We start from the raw sequence: 15,538 nt of genomic DNA, 5'->3' as shown, positions 1-15,538 counted from the left end.
AGCACAAACTCTTAGACTACTGGGCAGCAGTGATTACTGCCCTGTTATATATTTCTGAGACCTTGTTTACCTATACCAATCCTTCTAAGATACTGATAAAATTCCACATACAGTGCCCTCCATAATACAGTTTGTTCCTTTATTTGTTTCTGTGCTCCACCGTTTTCAATTTGTAATCAAACAATTCGCGTGTTTAAAGTGCACATTCCAGATTTTATTTAAGGTTATTTGCATACATTTTGGTTTGACCATGTAGAAATCATAACACCTTTTATACATAGTTCCCCCATTTTAGGGCACCATAATCTTTGGGATATTTGGCTTCACAGGTGTTCATGATTACTCAGGTATATTTAATTGCTTCATTGGTGCAGGTATAAGAGAGCTAGGCTTGCTTTCAAGCTTTTGATCACCTCTGGAGTCTGTAGTTGTCATTTTCCAACATGAAGATCAGAGTTGTGCCAATGAAAGTCAAAGAAGCCATTATGATGCTGATAATCAAGAATAAAAGAGTAAGAGACGTTGCCCAAACCTTAGGATGACCAAAATCAACTGTTTGGAACATCATGAAGAAGCAAGAGTGTACTGGTGAGCTCAGTCATCGCAAAGAGACTATCTCCACTGCTGATGACAGAAGAATGTTCATCATAATGAAGAAAAATCCCCAAACTCCTTTAGGACAGATCAGAAACACTCTTCAGGCAGCAGGTATGGATGTGTCAATGACTACAGTCCACAGAAGACTTCATGCTCAGAAATAAAGGCTACACTGCAGGTTGCAAACCATTAATTAGCCACAGAAAAGGATGGCCAGATTACAGTTTGCCAAGAAGTATTTAAAAGAGCTAGCAGAATTCTGCAGAAAAGTCCTGTGGATGGATGAGACCATGATTAACCTGCATCAGAGTGATGTCAAGAGCAAAGCGTGGAGGCATAAAGGAACTGCCCAAGATCCAAAGCAGTCCACCTCATCTCTGAAACATAGTGGTAGGGTGCTATGGCCTGGGTATATATGGCTGCCTCAGGTACTGACACACTTATCTTCATTGATGATGTAACTGCTGATAACAGTAGCAAAATTAATCTGAGGTGTATAGAAACATCTGCTTAAGTTTGAGTAAATTCCTCCAATCTCATTGGAGAGCACTTCATCCTACAGCAAGACTATTATCCTAAACATATTGCTAAAGCAACAATTTCAAAGCTAAGAAGTGGAAAATTCTTGAATGATCAAATCAATCACCCAATATAAATCCAATTGATCTTACCTTCCATATGCTGAAGCGAAAACATGAGGGAAGAAGCTCCCGAAACAAGCAGGAGCTGAAGATCTCTGAAGTAGAGGCTTGGCAGGTCATCACCAGAGAAGATACTCAGCACCTTGTAATGTCCATGAATCACAGTCCTCAAGCAGTCATTGCAACAAAGTACATGGCTAATACACATACTAGTGCGAGGTCCCAAATATTATTGTGCACTGAAATGAGGGGACTATATATAAAAAGTGTTGTAATTTCTACATGGTCAAACCAAAATGTATGCAAATAAACTTGAATAAAATCTGGAATGTGCACTTTAACCACATATGAATTGTTTGATTTTAAAATTCTTTTAATTTTAACTAATTTAAAACTGGGGAGCACAGGAGCAAATAAAGGAAAAAAGTATATTTGTCCCAAATATTATAGAGGGCATTTTATGCTTTCTCCACAAAATACTCAGCTTCATTGGAAGGTTCAGCAATGTCAGTGCCCTCTCTCAGGCCAACAGTTCTGACATCAAGTCCTTGGTAACACTTAACAGGCCCTATTGGGTAGACAGCATCATTTCCACACAATACCAGTTTCGCAAAACAGACACTGTTTTGAACTTCTCCAAGAAAGAAAAGTACCAGGTGACAGAGAAAAGGATTCAAGGATGTACTGAAGATTTGCTTGAATAAGAGCAAAATCCCTAATGACTTCTTGAAACTTGAGCCAGTGGAATTGAGAACCTCAAACCCATGTTGTCGTGATTGTCCCTCGAGGTCAAGGATAATGGACTTTGTTCTATTTTCCACAGAGCGAAGACATCTGTGCAAATATTTGTTTAACATGTACTTAATGTCACACTCCAAGAAGTACACAATACTTCATAAATCAATCAACTAGTTCCAATGGCATGGAAACCACGATGATTCGAGTTGATGGATTTGTTGCAGCCTTCATCTGCCTTCACAGCCATTGGGTTAGAAGTTACTTCATCCACCTGTTCCTCCATTGAGGTCTTGGTTGGATTATTCATGATCTTACTGACAGGGGTGGCCCTACCAGGAGCATAGCTCCAGACGGCATCGCTTTCGGGATCTCGCGACCACACAAGCTTCTCCACCATGACAAGGTGACAGACCACGGAATTGAGAACCTCAAGCCCATGTATTGCTTACACCATTGCACAAAATACCCAACCACCCAATGTGTTGACTACCTCCTGCCTTGCCTGAGGAAGAGCTACCTCAGAATCCGCAAAATCAGAGTGCGAGCAAGTCTTCCTCATTCCTGAGGGACCGCAATGAAAAGAGAAAGCCATTTTCTAATAGGAACTATTTAAAGACATAGGCAAAGTTTGAAAATGTAGATGTGAACATACAATTTGAAATAGGTAAACCTCTTTTGCTGTCCATCCCTCAAACCCACAGGAAACAACTTTTGCAAAAGAGGCCATTGAGTGAAATGCAACAACTCTAATGTACCTGTTAATATCACATCCCACATCCCTCAACAGGCGCTATCTTCCTGACCAAGCCTCAATATCTAAAGTTGGCTAGCAACTTATCAGGTAAATTTTCAAGAGATGAGAAATGTGTTAAATTAAAGTGCAGATTAATACTGTAGCTTGTGGAATAAAACATAGTTTATCAATGTACTCAAAAAATGTGTTGAGAAGCAAAGGATTTTTTTATTTTTTTTTACACAATTTAATTAGACAGATCAATTTTAAGAATTATTGTGTCAAAATTATTCACAAAAGATATTTATAATACAAGTATACTTACAAAAACATTTGGAAATCTGTCCAGAATTTAAATTTGCACAATATCACTGAACTGACAGTTCAAGACATACATGGAAACATTTTCAAAAGCAATTTCAACAACTATAAACATCAAAATACCATCTTTCAAAACAAAATAACAAAAAAAAAGATTATGTAATTGAATCAGGCTCCAACACTTCAGATGATAGTACATAGAATGTTGGTGCTATCTTGTGAGCAAGGTTACAAGTAATAATGGTGATCATTATCAAAATGGTTAATGTCCATGTTACTGCATTTGAAGTGTTTTAAATACAAACAAGTGCTCCTGTGACACAATGGGTTCAGGTTAACACACAATCCATTAACCTCTGGGGCCTGCGACAAGTTACGTGAATCTTAAAGCTACTAATCAAATTTAAGGGCCAAAAGTCAGTCAAGAGCAAGAATGATAGTAGGCGAAGGTTACTTACGTAGTATGGGCATCAGTTTCATAAAGTCAACCCACTTATACTTCATCCAGAAAAGCATAAAGATGTCAGTCAAGTAAGTGGGATGCAGAAAACACACATATCTGTCAAAATAATCCTGCACGCCCAAGTTACCAAAATCATTATAATATTCAACAATAATCTTTTATTTAAATTTTAGACATACAGCATGATAATGAGCCATTCTAGCCCACAAACCTGTGCCCCCCCCCATTAAAAAGCATTTTTGGATTGCACAAAAAAATAAAATTATTTTTTAGACATAAGTACTGATAAATATAATTTTATAAATTCTATGTCAGCTGATTGAATCATTAGGATTGTATTTTAATGCAGTTTTGAATTGAGTTTATTTGTTGGTGCATATCTAAGGGGTTGTCCAATGATGGGTTAGTAATTGTTCATGCCCCCATGATGCATTAGGATTCATTTGACAACTCAGAACCAGTGATCATTGGTAATGAGGAACAATGAATATGAAACATAATTGCTGAAATATTGTTGTGAACATCTTGCATAAATTTTGTAATGTTCATGTGCATACTAACCTCGGCCCACATTATAAGAATGAAAGAAATAGGAGCAGAAGTAAGCCATCAGGCGCATGGAGCCTGCTCTGCCATTCAATTAGATCACGGTTGTTCTGATAATAGGTTATTCGCTAACTGCCTAACATCTCCCCATATCTTATAATTCCGCTACTATGTAAAAATCTATCCAACTTTGACATAAAGATAGTTTCCAAGATAGCTTCCACTGCTTCAATGGACAGCAAATTCCATAGATTCACCACCCTATGAGAAAAGCAGTTCCTCCTCATCTCCCTCCAATACCTTTTGTAATTGTATATTTCTATAAGATCCCCTCATTCTAAATTCCAGTGAGAACAGTCCCAGATGACTCAATCTCTCCTCATAGGCTAACACCCTCATCTCTGGAATCAACCTTATGAACCTCCTCTCCGAAGGCAGTACATCCTTCCTCGAGGAAGGAGACCAGAATTGTATGTTGTACTCCAGATGCGGCTTCACCAGTACCTTGTGCGTTGCAGCAAAACCTCTCTGCTCCTAAATTTCAATCCCTCGCCTTCTTGATACCCTGCTGCATCTGCAAACCAATCTTTTGTAATTCATGCACAAGCACTCCTAAGTCCTTCTGCATGGCAGCATGGTGCAATCGCTTTCCAATTAAATAATAATCTGATCTTCCATTTTTCTTTCCAAAGTGGATAACCTCACATTTACCAACATTGCCATTCACTTAAACTATCTCTATCTCTCATAGTAGATATAGTTACCTTGATAAAGGGCTCAAGCCCAAAAATGTCAGTTAAGTATCTTTCTCTTTGCTATATAAAGGACACTGTTTGATCTGCTGAGTTTCTACAGCACTGTGTTTTTACTATCTATATCTCTCTGCAGACTCTCCGTATCCTCTGCGCAAATTGCTTTTCCACTCAATTTAGTGTCTTCAACAAAGTTACCCTACACTCTGTCCTCTCTTCCAGATCATTAACAGTTGTGGGTCAAGCACGGACCCCTGTGGCACCCTGCTTATGTATACTCACACATACACATACATACACATTTTATATCTATTAAGGTATGTTGTGACTAGAATTCTAACTCCAAATTCTATCTCCAAATCCTTATAGGAGATTGTTGTCTGCCAGGTTGTCATAGGAATAATCAGAAAATTGACAGGGGGTTGAAGCTAGTGGCATATTTTAAATATGCCTCTGAAGGGAGGTTTCCTTTCTTCTAAATGTTACAAAATTGTAAACCTATTTATAAAGATTTAATAATCCAAAACCCATGGAAGAAAATATCCAGTTAATCATTTAACGATAGCCAGTTTTGACCTTATTCTATACTCCTCATGAAGAAAAGATGGATGTGAAATTAGGGCATGACAGGAAAAGAGACTGCAATATGAAGAGTTTTTTAAATGCACACACAGTGTTTTACCAATTCTGTCTATCATTCAGATTTCAAATGTGTCATGCACAATAATGGATTCACTTATAAATGATTGAATCTGACAGTTCTCAGAGTAGCCAGTGGATATCAGTGCATATCAAGAGCTAATATAGATGGCAGTGAAACTATCCTTGCTTAGAATAATGTACATTTGGTATAAAATTGACTTGAAATAAAATTAGCTATTATAATGGTGAACATTTGCATCAACTTAGTATGCATTTCCCATCTTCATTAAAATCTCTCACTATTTCTCATTTTGCCTCAAGATGCTTTTAGTTTTTTTTTTTGGCCTGTTTATTAATTCATAGCATTCAATATCCAATTTACTATATGATAATCTTGACTGAGTTGTTAGTAAGCCTTGAATAGCACTTAACCAATAATGTAATTCAATTGATCGGAATTTATATTATCTGAAAGGAAGGCTAATATATATTCCTTCTGGTGTAGGGCTCTGGCGACATTATGATAGGCAAAATGTAAAGTTCACATTTTAAAAAATAAAAGATTGCAATATTGACTAAATTTGAATAATCTGGATTCCCTTGATTGACCACGAGCTGATGAAGCTGCATTATGATCACCTGATTATACCCCAGCCAATGAGAGATTTGGCTTCTTAAGCAAGGATCTTTCTTCTTAGAAATGTTTATAGATACATCAATCATAGAAAATATGTGATGCCAAGGACTTTTTTGATACTTATTTCTGTGAGCTGCAAATGTTGTCAAGATCAGTATTTATTGGCTATTCCCAAATGCTTTTAGAAACTGGACATATATGTTCTTCTTGATCTCTGTCGTCTCAATTACTTGAGTGTTTGATACAATTAAATGGTTGAACAATTAAGGGTTTGACATTTTGGTATGAGCTAGACTAGAGTTAAACAAGAAAGTAACAGGTATATGACACTTCAATTGGGATCAAACATTTATTTCTAGATTTTTTAAATTGAATTCAAATTCTCAGGTTGCTGTATAATTTTGATTCAATAGAATGGTAGATAGAATCTAACTCAAAAAAGTTTGAAGAAATGCATTTTGGAGAGTTAAACTTGGGCAAGACCTATACTGTGAATTGCAGTACCAATGGGAACAGAAAGATCTAGGGATACCAGTACATAATTCACAGATAGTGACAACACAAATAAATGGTAAAGAAGGCATAATGGATGAGGCACTGAGTACAAGAGTTGGAACGTCAGGTTACAAAATATTGGCGAGGCCACACTTAGAATACTATGTGCAGTTCAGGACACCACATTACAGGAAAAATGTGATTCAGCTAGAGAAGGTCCAGGAAAAATTGTCATGAAGTTGCCTGGATCAGAGGGCTTGAGTTTTGAGGAGAGATTTGGTAGCCTGGGTCTCCTTTCCCTGGAGGAAAGGAGGCTGAGAGGTAGAGGTATGTAGTTATGATAGACATAGGTAGCTAGGGTCTGTTTCCTGTTGTACAGGTGTCCAAAATGTGAATGCATGGGTGCAAGGAGGGAAGGGGGGAGAGAGGGAGAGAGAGAGAGAGAGAGAGAGAGAGAGAGAGAGAGAGAGAGAGAGAGAGAGAGAGAGAATGTAAAGGAAAGTTAGGATGTAATTTTTTCACATAAATGTTTGTTGATTTCTGTAACATGTCATCAAAAGAGATGGTGGAGGTAGGATCAATAATAGCATTTAGGTGGTGTCCAGACAGGTACTTGAATGGAGGGATATATAATCCAGGCAGTATAGGTAGGCATGATGGTCATTATAGACTGTCTCTTTCTATGCTGTACAACTATCAGACTCTATGTTTGATCCTTTTAACCAGTGCACCTCAACATCATGGACAAATGTTTACTGCGACTTTGCACAAATGTTCATCGTCCTCCAAATGCCAAGGCCACTTTTAATATTGATTGAAGGTCACCTGTTATATTGGCTAATTAATAAAGAATGTCCTAAATATTTTTGAATATGACTTTTATTTTTAAAAAATACCATTGTGAAATAGTTAACACATAGTTAATAAGAAATCTAAGAAGCAAGAAGTTAATTTCTAGATAGTCATATATTTCTTGCCACAATTTCAATTATTAAGATACTTGGTCAAAATTATGACACAAGGGAGGCCAAACAGTCTTCAAAAGAGCAATCCAACATGTTCCTTTCTTATGCCTTTCACCAAAGCCCAGTAATATTTTTTGTATTCGTCCATACACCAAATTCCCTTCAGAAGATTATAGTTATATCTGCTTTTATTCTTGAAGGGCGCTGTAGATCATAATAATGTAACGACTAAACAAAACTCTTCATCTCCCCTCTAGTTCTTTTGCTAATTATCTGAAATAAGTATCTTTAGTTATTGACCTACCTGCTCATGGAAACAATTTTATCCAATCTACTCCATCAAAACACTTCATAATTTTAAAAGGTATAATTTTATCCCCATTTCAGGCTATCAGATCCCAGACAAATTGGATTGTGTATCAGGATATTATGGCATCAGTGAATATGCCCTTCAACTTTAAAATTTGACATTTTGTGTCCATTTTATGAAAAGTTAATGAGATGCATGTTAGTACACTGATGCAGTAATTGATTCAAATTTTCAGCTGAATGAACTGCATTCTCAATCTCAGGAGACGTGGCTATAAAATGTTGCCAAAGATTATGCTTTTCATGACCTTTTTAAACATTTTTGAGCCATCACATTGAAAGCAAGCTGTGCACGCAGCACCATAATTTTTTTACAGTCTAAAATGAAAAAAGTGGAAATTGCAGGAGACAGTGTTGGAACAGCAACAAAGAAGACACTATGTACAACGAGCCAGAGAAATTAATGCAGAAGATACCCCTAACACTGCGCACCCCTCCCCCCACCCCCCCCCCCCCCCCCCCCACCAGCAGAACATGCATTTTACCCATTAAATGTAATAGGTAGTTCTGTAAAAGCCACTTAGGATATTGTAAATTGTGACTGTCATCAAAACTGCTTTCTGTCCATTTAAGAGCATTTGCAATAGAAGGGCAGAAAATATTCTTGGGGTTTAGTTAAGTAGCACATCGATGAATCTGGTAACCAATTGTTGAGTACTGGTAATAACACTCAACAGAAATCTTCAAAATGTGGGAAATGAATGTCAGTCTCCCATTTATTCATAGAAGATGATGAAAAACCTCAACACTAAATTTTACAGGACAAATGAAAAATTCTCCTGCAAAATTCACTTACTGGTATTTCAAGAATGTAATATCTAAAGCACTATAATAAAGTTTAAAATTAACAATGAGTCGTACAATGAAAACAGGTCCTTCAGCTCAACACCCCAATGCTGACTATTTCACTCATCTATACTAATCCTTTTTACCAAGATTAGTCCATTGTTTTCTTTGAGTTTGTACCTGAGTGCTTGTCAAATTGCTTCTTACATGTTGTGAGAATATTTGCCTCCATCACCTCCTCAGCCAATCCAAAATTCTTAATTCCTATTGTAGAACCAAGAATATTCTGTCCCATCGTACACTTTTTTTCCATCACTATAGAATCAGCATCCAGATTGAATCGAGTGATACAGTCAGTTTAGAAAAAATAGTCTGAAATGAGGGAAGACAAAGGTTTGATCATGTAACCCATTGAATTTTCAATCTTACTGTATCCCGATGGGAGGTCCAAAATAGCATTCAGGTGTAGGCAGGGAGAGGGGTGGTTAGTGGTGTGGAGGGGATTGGGGTAGCTGTAGAAATGAGGAGAGAAGGTTTGATGAGAGATTAGAGGGAACAAAATTAACCTTTGAGCTACTCAGCTTCTTAAATCCATTGCCCAGTGAACTGAATCTTCCTGCCCTGTGAGGAATTAGAAATACCAGGTCTGTTTGAAAATCTGATGCATAAATTGTAGAAGAAATTCTGTAACACTAGAAGCCTTATCCCACATTGTTATTTACATCAAAAGGGATGTTAAAGCATTTATAAGCAGTATTTTTATTTTTACTATATACTATATTAATTTATGGCCTATAAGCCACACCTATTAACAAAAGGAATTGTGAATTCATTACATACAATTTGTTTTTGGCAAATACAATTGAGAAATCGATTGCTATTTTTCCTTTTTTAGTATAGGATGTTCTTTTGCTACGAACTTAATTATTTGGACAAAATTATTTTCAAAGGAAAAGGAATTTGAAACTCTTTTAACATTAAAATTATCTTTTGTCTTTCCAGCGGATCTTGGATGGTGAGAGTAGCTCCATGACTTTTGACCCCATGCTGGATCACCAAGGAATCTGTTGTGCTGAGTGCAGACGCAGTTATTCACATTGCCAGCGTATATGTGAACCCTTGGGTGGCTATATACCCTGGCCTTATAATTACCAAGGATGCCGTGTTGCTTGCAGACTGATTATGCCATGCTCCTGGTGGGTAGGACGTATTCTTGGTATTTTGTAAGTTGCTAGGAAGTCACATATTTTAAATAAAAAGCAGCCCACGGCAAATAAATATTGGCAATACTTTATAAACTGTTATTTTTGGAAAGAATTTTTAGATTATCATACAATTCAAAGTGCCTTTTTAACCTTACCTACTAAAACACCTCAGTCTATAAAAATATTTTTTTCTGCAGACATATTATAACTTAAGTTTGGGTTAAAGTTGAAGTGCTCCAAACCAACCAAACTGTGTAAAGCCATACATATAATGTAAAATAAAATTGCATAAAATGAGCTTGTCTATTTAGAAAATTGTGCAGTGCTTCATAAATGTGCAATAAAGCATACAGTAACATGTATGTGTGCTTAGATCTTTATTTGTACAGATAATAAACAATTGGTGGTGTACGTGTAATTCTGGAATGAAAAGACCAGATTAATACAATATTAATATTGTATATGATATACAATATCATATTGTACAGCTAGCACTATAAAATGTCTTTGGTAATTAAGCTTCCGAAGTTTTCAGTTTCCTTTTATTGAAGAAGACTGTGCATGTGTGGTTTTCTAATTATATTCAAATTCCTCAGTTGTGTGCAGCACTGAGATTTTTAAAAAACCAACAGGATTTCATAGGTTTTTCTGATAAATAAAATAAATAAAAAGTTTAAGAATTTATCCTACTGTATGTACAGCAAAATATTTTGTCATTAGTATTTGTTTTAAGTCCGTTTTGTGGACAGAATGTGGATTGGATTACCTCCCAATGCCTTGCTTAGTGCTTTATATTAGACCGGTTGGGAAAAAAAAACTGAAAGGGAGGAAGGAAATGTTGGAGGCAGTAGAAATTGAATGAATGCTTCTTGATGTTCTTTGTGTGGATTTGATGGAAGATAGGCAGGAGATAAGTAGTCCATAGCCTGTTTAACAACATTCCATGATGGTCCAGATTGGGAACTGAAGCACTGGAAAGTATACCCTTAAAACTGTCCAAATGCTTAAACAAATATATATATCTAAATTCAAGATGTGTACTGATCTGTAAGATTATATTGAACAGGTCATTCAAGCAGATTGCCTACAAGTGAAAAAGAGATGGAAACAATTATCTGGAAACAGATTTTTAAAAAATCCTAAGTTAGCATAAGTATGTTGTGATAATATATATCAACCAAGGGAGTGTTCTATCTCACTGAACTCATAGGATTTCTGGTTAAGTGTAAATTGTTGTATTATGGAATTAACGACATAGCCACCATGCACATTTGGGCAGCTTGCAGCAATTATCTTAGAAACTAATCCAAAGTCTAATGAACACAAATAAGAGAAGTCTGGTGAAATACTTGACAAGCATGTGTTCCTTATTTCAAAAACAAGAGTGTTCAAGGATGAATAAACAGATGGGGAAGTGTTGAAGTGTGAATCACATTTCTTTTTGTGATATGTTCAGAGCATTAGATGTGATCAAATGTAAATTTAAGATTAACAAGGTAATGTACACAGTTTTGATTTATAAAAAATTAAATGGCTAGAATTCAATAGATTGTTTCTACAACTGGGATAAAAAACAATTTGTTTCTTTTATAAACCAAAAATATTGGAAATACTCAGCATGTCGGTTTACATCTGTAGGGGGGGGGGGGTGGTGGGGGGGGGGAAGCATATCTAATCACTGAGATCAAAGAACTGGGAATAAGTGAAAAGAAACTTAGAAAACTACAAAGCAGGATGGGGGTGAGGATATCTTTGTTAAAGTAAAACCCAAGTGACCATGGGGATAAACTGTAAATGTTTATCTGGTCAAGGAGTGAGCATGGGCATCATATTACAATAGTATAGACACTGGTGAAATCACACTGAGAAGATTATATAACAGTTCTGGTAGTCTAGCTATAGAATACAAGTTCAAAATTGATTACCTGGAATGTGAGCTTCAAACATTACAATACAACAGGGAGGGGACGAGGTACCTGGACTGTGTTTCAGGAGGCAGTCGCACCCTTATAATAGATTCCTCACATTCGGCCTGTGGTCAAGGACAAGACAGTGTCAGTGTACGTGAGGCAGCTAGTGGGATCCAAGAGACAGTGCTCTTGGATGCTGCTACCAGAGGTCCCTCAGACCATGATCTTGCCTCACAAGTGCAAGTAAGAGTCTCACAAGTGGAAGATTTCTTACCCCTTGTGTGGGTAAGAGTGGGGTCTGAAGGAATGCTGAGCAAACTAACTGGGGTACCATGGTTTAGGAAGCCATTTAAGAGGGGGGAGAGGAGAAATGTGATAATCAGGGACAGTATCGTTATGTGAATAGACAAAGTTCTCTTGCAGCAACAGAGTGATCCAAAAGGGTGTGTGGCTTGTCTGGTGCCCAGGTTCAGGACATTGTCTTCTTTCTTTTCTTCTTTGGCTTGGCTTCACGGACAAAGATTTATGGAGGGGTATGTCCACGTCTGCTGCAGGCTCATTGGTGACTGACAAGTCCAATGCGGGACAGGCAGGCACGGTTGCAGCGGTTGCAAGGAAAATTGGTTGGTTGGGGTTGGGTGTTGGGTTTTTCCTCCTTTGTCTTTTGTCAGTGAGGTGGGCTCTGCGGTCTTCTTCAAAGGAGGTTGCTGCCCACTGAACTGTGAGGCACCAAGATGCACGGTTTGAGGCGATATCAGCCCACTGGCGGTGGTCAATGTGGCAGGCACCAAGAGATTTCTTTAAGCAGTCCTTGTACCTCTTCTTTGGTGCACCTCTGTCTCAGTGGCCAGTAGAGAGCTTGCCATATAACACGATCTTGGGAAGGCGATGGTCCTCCATTCTGGAGACATGATCCACCCAGCGCAGTCTGGAAAAACAACCACCTGAAGAAACACACAAAGATCAGCGTATACAGAGCCATTGTCATACCCACGCTCCTGTTCGGCTCCGAATCATAGGTCCTCTACCGGCATCACCTACAGCTCCTAGAACGCTTCCATCAGCGCTGTCTCTGCTCCATCCTCAACATTTATTGGAATGACTTCATCACCAACATCGAAGTACTCGAGCTGGCAGAGTCCGCAAGCATCAAATCCATGCTGCTGAAGACCCAACTGCGCTGGGTAGGTCACGTCAGGACATTGTACCTGCTGAGGAATTTGCAGTGGGAGGGGAAAAATGCAGTTGTTGTGGTCTTTGTGGGTAGAAACAAAAGCAGAAACAAAAAGATGGTAATCTCTGGATTACTACCTGAACCATGTACAAATTGGCATAGAGACTTGAAAATTAGAGAGTTAACTATGGGGCTTAAGTATTGGTGAGGGAGAAGTGGGTTCCGATTCATGGCAAATTAGCACCAGTATTGGGGAAGGAAGGAAATGTTCAAAGGGGACAAGCTCTAGCCAATCCATGATGGGACCTGAATCCTGGAAAATCACATGACTAAAACTTTGTGGACAGGGCTTTAAACTAAATAGTGGAAGTTGTGGGGGGGGGGGGGGGGGAGGTTCAACATATTTGAGAGGGAGGGATGGATGAAGTAAAAGTGAAAGTTAAAAAAGTGAAAGTAAGATTCAAGTGAAAAAAGTCAAGTGAAAAAGAGGCAAATATTACTAGGTTTTAAAAGCATAATGAGAATAGGGGCACTTTATCTGAATCCCCATAGTATTCAAAATAAGGTCAGTGAACTTATGGCACAGATCAGTACAAAGGGGTATGATTTAGCGGCCATTACAGAAATGTGGTTGGAGGGTGGGGAGGATTGTGAAATAAATATCAAAGGATATCACGTAATATGGAAGGACATGTAAGGGAGGTGGGTTAGTACACTTAGTTAGGTTGAGATCAAAGCAATAGTGAGAGATGATGTAAGATCTAAGGAGCAAAATGTTGAATCCATTTGGGTGGAGATTAGTAATCGTAAAGGGGAAAAAAAATCATTGGTCAATTTGTCTATAAGCCACCCAATTAAAACATTAGAGTGGCACAGGCAATAAATCAAGAAATATTGCTACCATGTAATGATGGAACAGTGGTTATCGTGGGGGACTTTAACATGCTCATAGACTGGGTGAATCAGATTGGTCAAGGCAACCTTGAGGAGGAATTAATAGAATCTTCAATCAGAAGCCTTAGATGAATCAGTGGATTCACAACCTACTGAGGGCAAGATCAAGGGCATTTAAGGCCGGAGATCTAGATATCTACAAGAAATCCAGATTCGACTTGTGGAAGGCCATCTCTGAAGCAAAACAAAGTGGCAATTCCGGAGAAAACTAGAGATAGAAACAGATACATGCCAGCTATGGCAGGGAATGCAGGCCATACTTCAGCAAAGGTCTGGACCCCCTGCAGTTCTCCTATTGTCACAATTGCTCCACAGCAGATGCTCTATCACTGGCTCTCCACTCACCTCTGGATCACTTCGGAAACGGCAACTCATATATACGACTGCTCCTCATTGACTTCAACACCATTATTCCCTCAGTGAGTCTCCAGAGGCTACAAACTCTGGGCCTCTTCAACCCCCTCTGCAACTGGATCCTTGACTTCCTCATCGGAAGACCACAGTCTTGGAATATGAATTGGAATTGGACCACAGAATTGGAAAGAACATCCCTCCTCACTAATTATCAACACAGGGGCACCCCAAGGATGTGTGCTCAGCCCATTGCTCTACTTATTATACACCCATGACTGTGGGGCCAGACACAATTCCAATGCCATCTACAAATTTGCTGATGACACCACAGTTGTCGGCAGAATCACAAACAGCAATGAAGAAGCGTCCAGGAAAGAGATAGATCAGCTCGTTGAGTGATGTCATGCCATCAACCTTGTGCTCAATGTTAGCAAAACCAAGGAGATGATTGTAAACTTCAGAGAGGAAGTCAGGAGAACAGGACACAGTCCTCATCGAAGGCACAGTAGTGGCGAGGGTCAAGAACTTCAAATTCATGGGTCTCAACATCTCCAAATATCTGTCCTGGAGCCTCCATGTTGATGCAATTATGAAGAAAGCTCACCAATGGCTATACTTTGTGAGGTGTCTGAGGAGATTAGGTATGTCACTTCTGCAGGTGCACCGTGGAGAGCATTCTGGCTGGTTGCATCACTGTCTGGTATGGAGGTGCCAACTCTTAAGACAAGAATATACTGCAGAGGGTTGTTAACTCAGCCTGTGACTTTACAGACACCAGACTTCACTCCATCGAGGACATCTACACAAGGCAATGTCTTTAAAAAGCAGCCTCTATTCTCAAAGACCACCACCATCTAGGCCACACATGTCAAACTCTGGCCCGCGGGCCAAATTTGGCCCGCGATCTAATTATATTTGGCCTGCAAGATCATTTCAAAAATGTATTAGAGGTGGCCCACCCTGCAGCGAGAGCCGATGCTGTTTTTTGGTAATGTCACCCCCACCATCCTCCCCCTTCATTGCACATCCTTCCCCATTGTAACATGAGAAATTGTAATACGAGAAGTCTGTCGATGTCATCAGCCGGCAAGCCAGTTGGAAGGCTCCCCGCACAACCAGTCACTTCTCCCACCTGTCGAGTGGTGCGGCGGATGGGCGAGCGCCTGTGATTTCCCGTCGGCGCGACGGACATGGCAGGCTGCGCACGGCCCCCGGGCAGCACGAGCCCCGTGCGACTGGCACCGGACGGCCCTTCC

The 15,538-nt window shown here is 39.0% G+C and overlaps 1 protein-coding gene across 3 annotated transcripts in view; it reads left to right on the top strand.

The window, feature by feature from the left end:
* Window positions 1–10,252, top strand: part of cnmd (chondromodulin) — a 97,008-nt gene extending 86,756 nt beyond the window's left edge. For all 3 annotated transcript variants that reach the window (XM_069890643.1, XM_069890644.1, XM_069890645.1), the window contains one exon: window positions 9,688–10,252. In XM_069890643.1, the coding sequence (XP_069746744.1) occupies window positions 9,688–9,912 (225 nt within the window). In that variant the 3' untranslated portion in view covers window positions 9,913–10,252. The remainder of the gene's footprint in view (window positions 1–9,687) is intronic.
* Window positions 10,253–15,538: the final 5,286 nt, after the last annotated feature.

Source organism: Narcine bancroftii, chromosome 7, assembly GCF_036971445.1.
Source record: "Narcine bancroftii isolate sNarBan1 chromosome 7, sNarBan1.hap1, whole genome shotgun sequence".
Classification (NCBI taxonomy): Eukaryota; Metazoa; Chordata; class Chondrichthyes; order Torpediniformes; family Narcinidae; genus Narcine; species Narcine bancroftii.
This window is presented reverse-complemented; position numbering and strand designations above follow the sequence as displayed.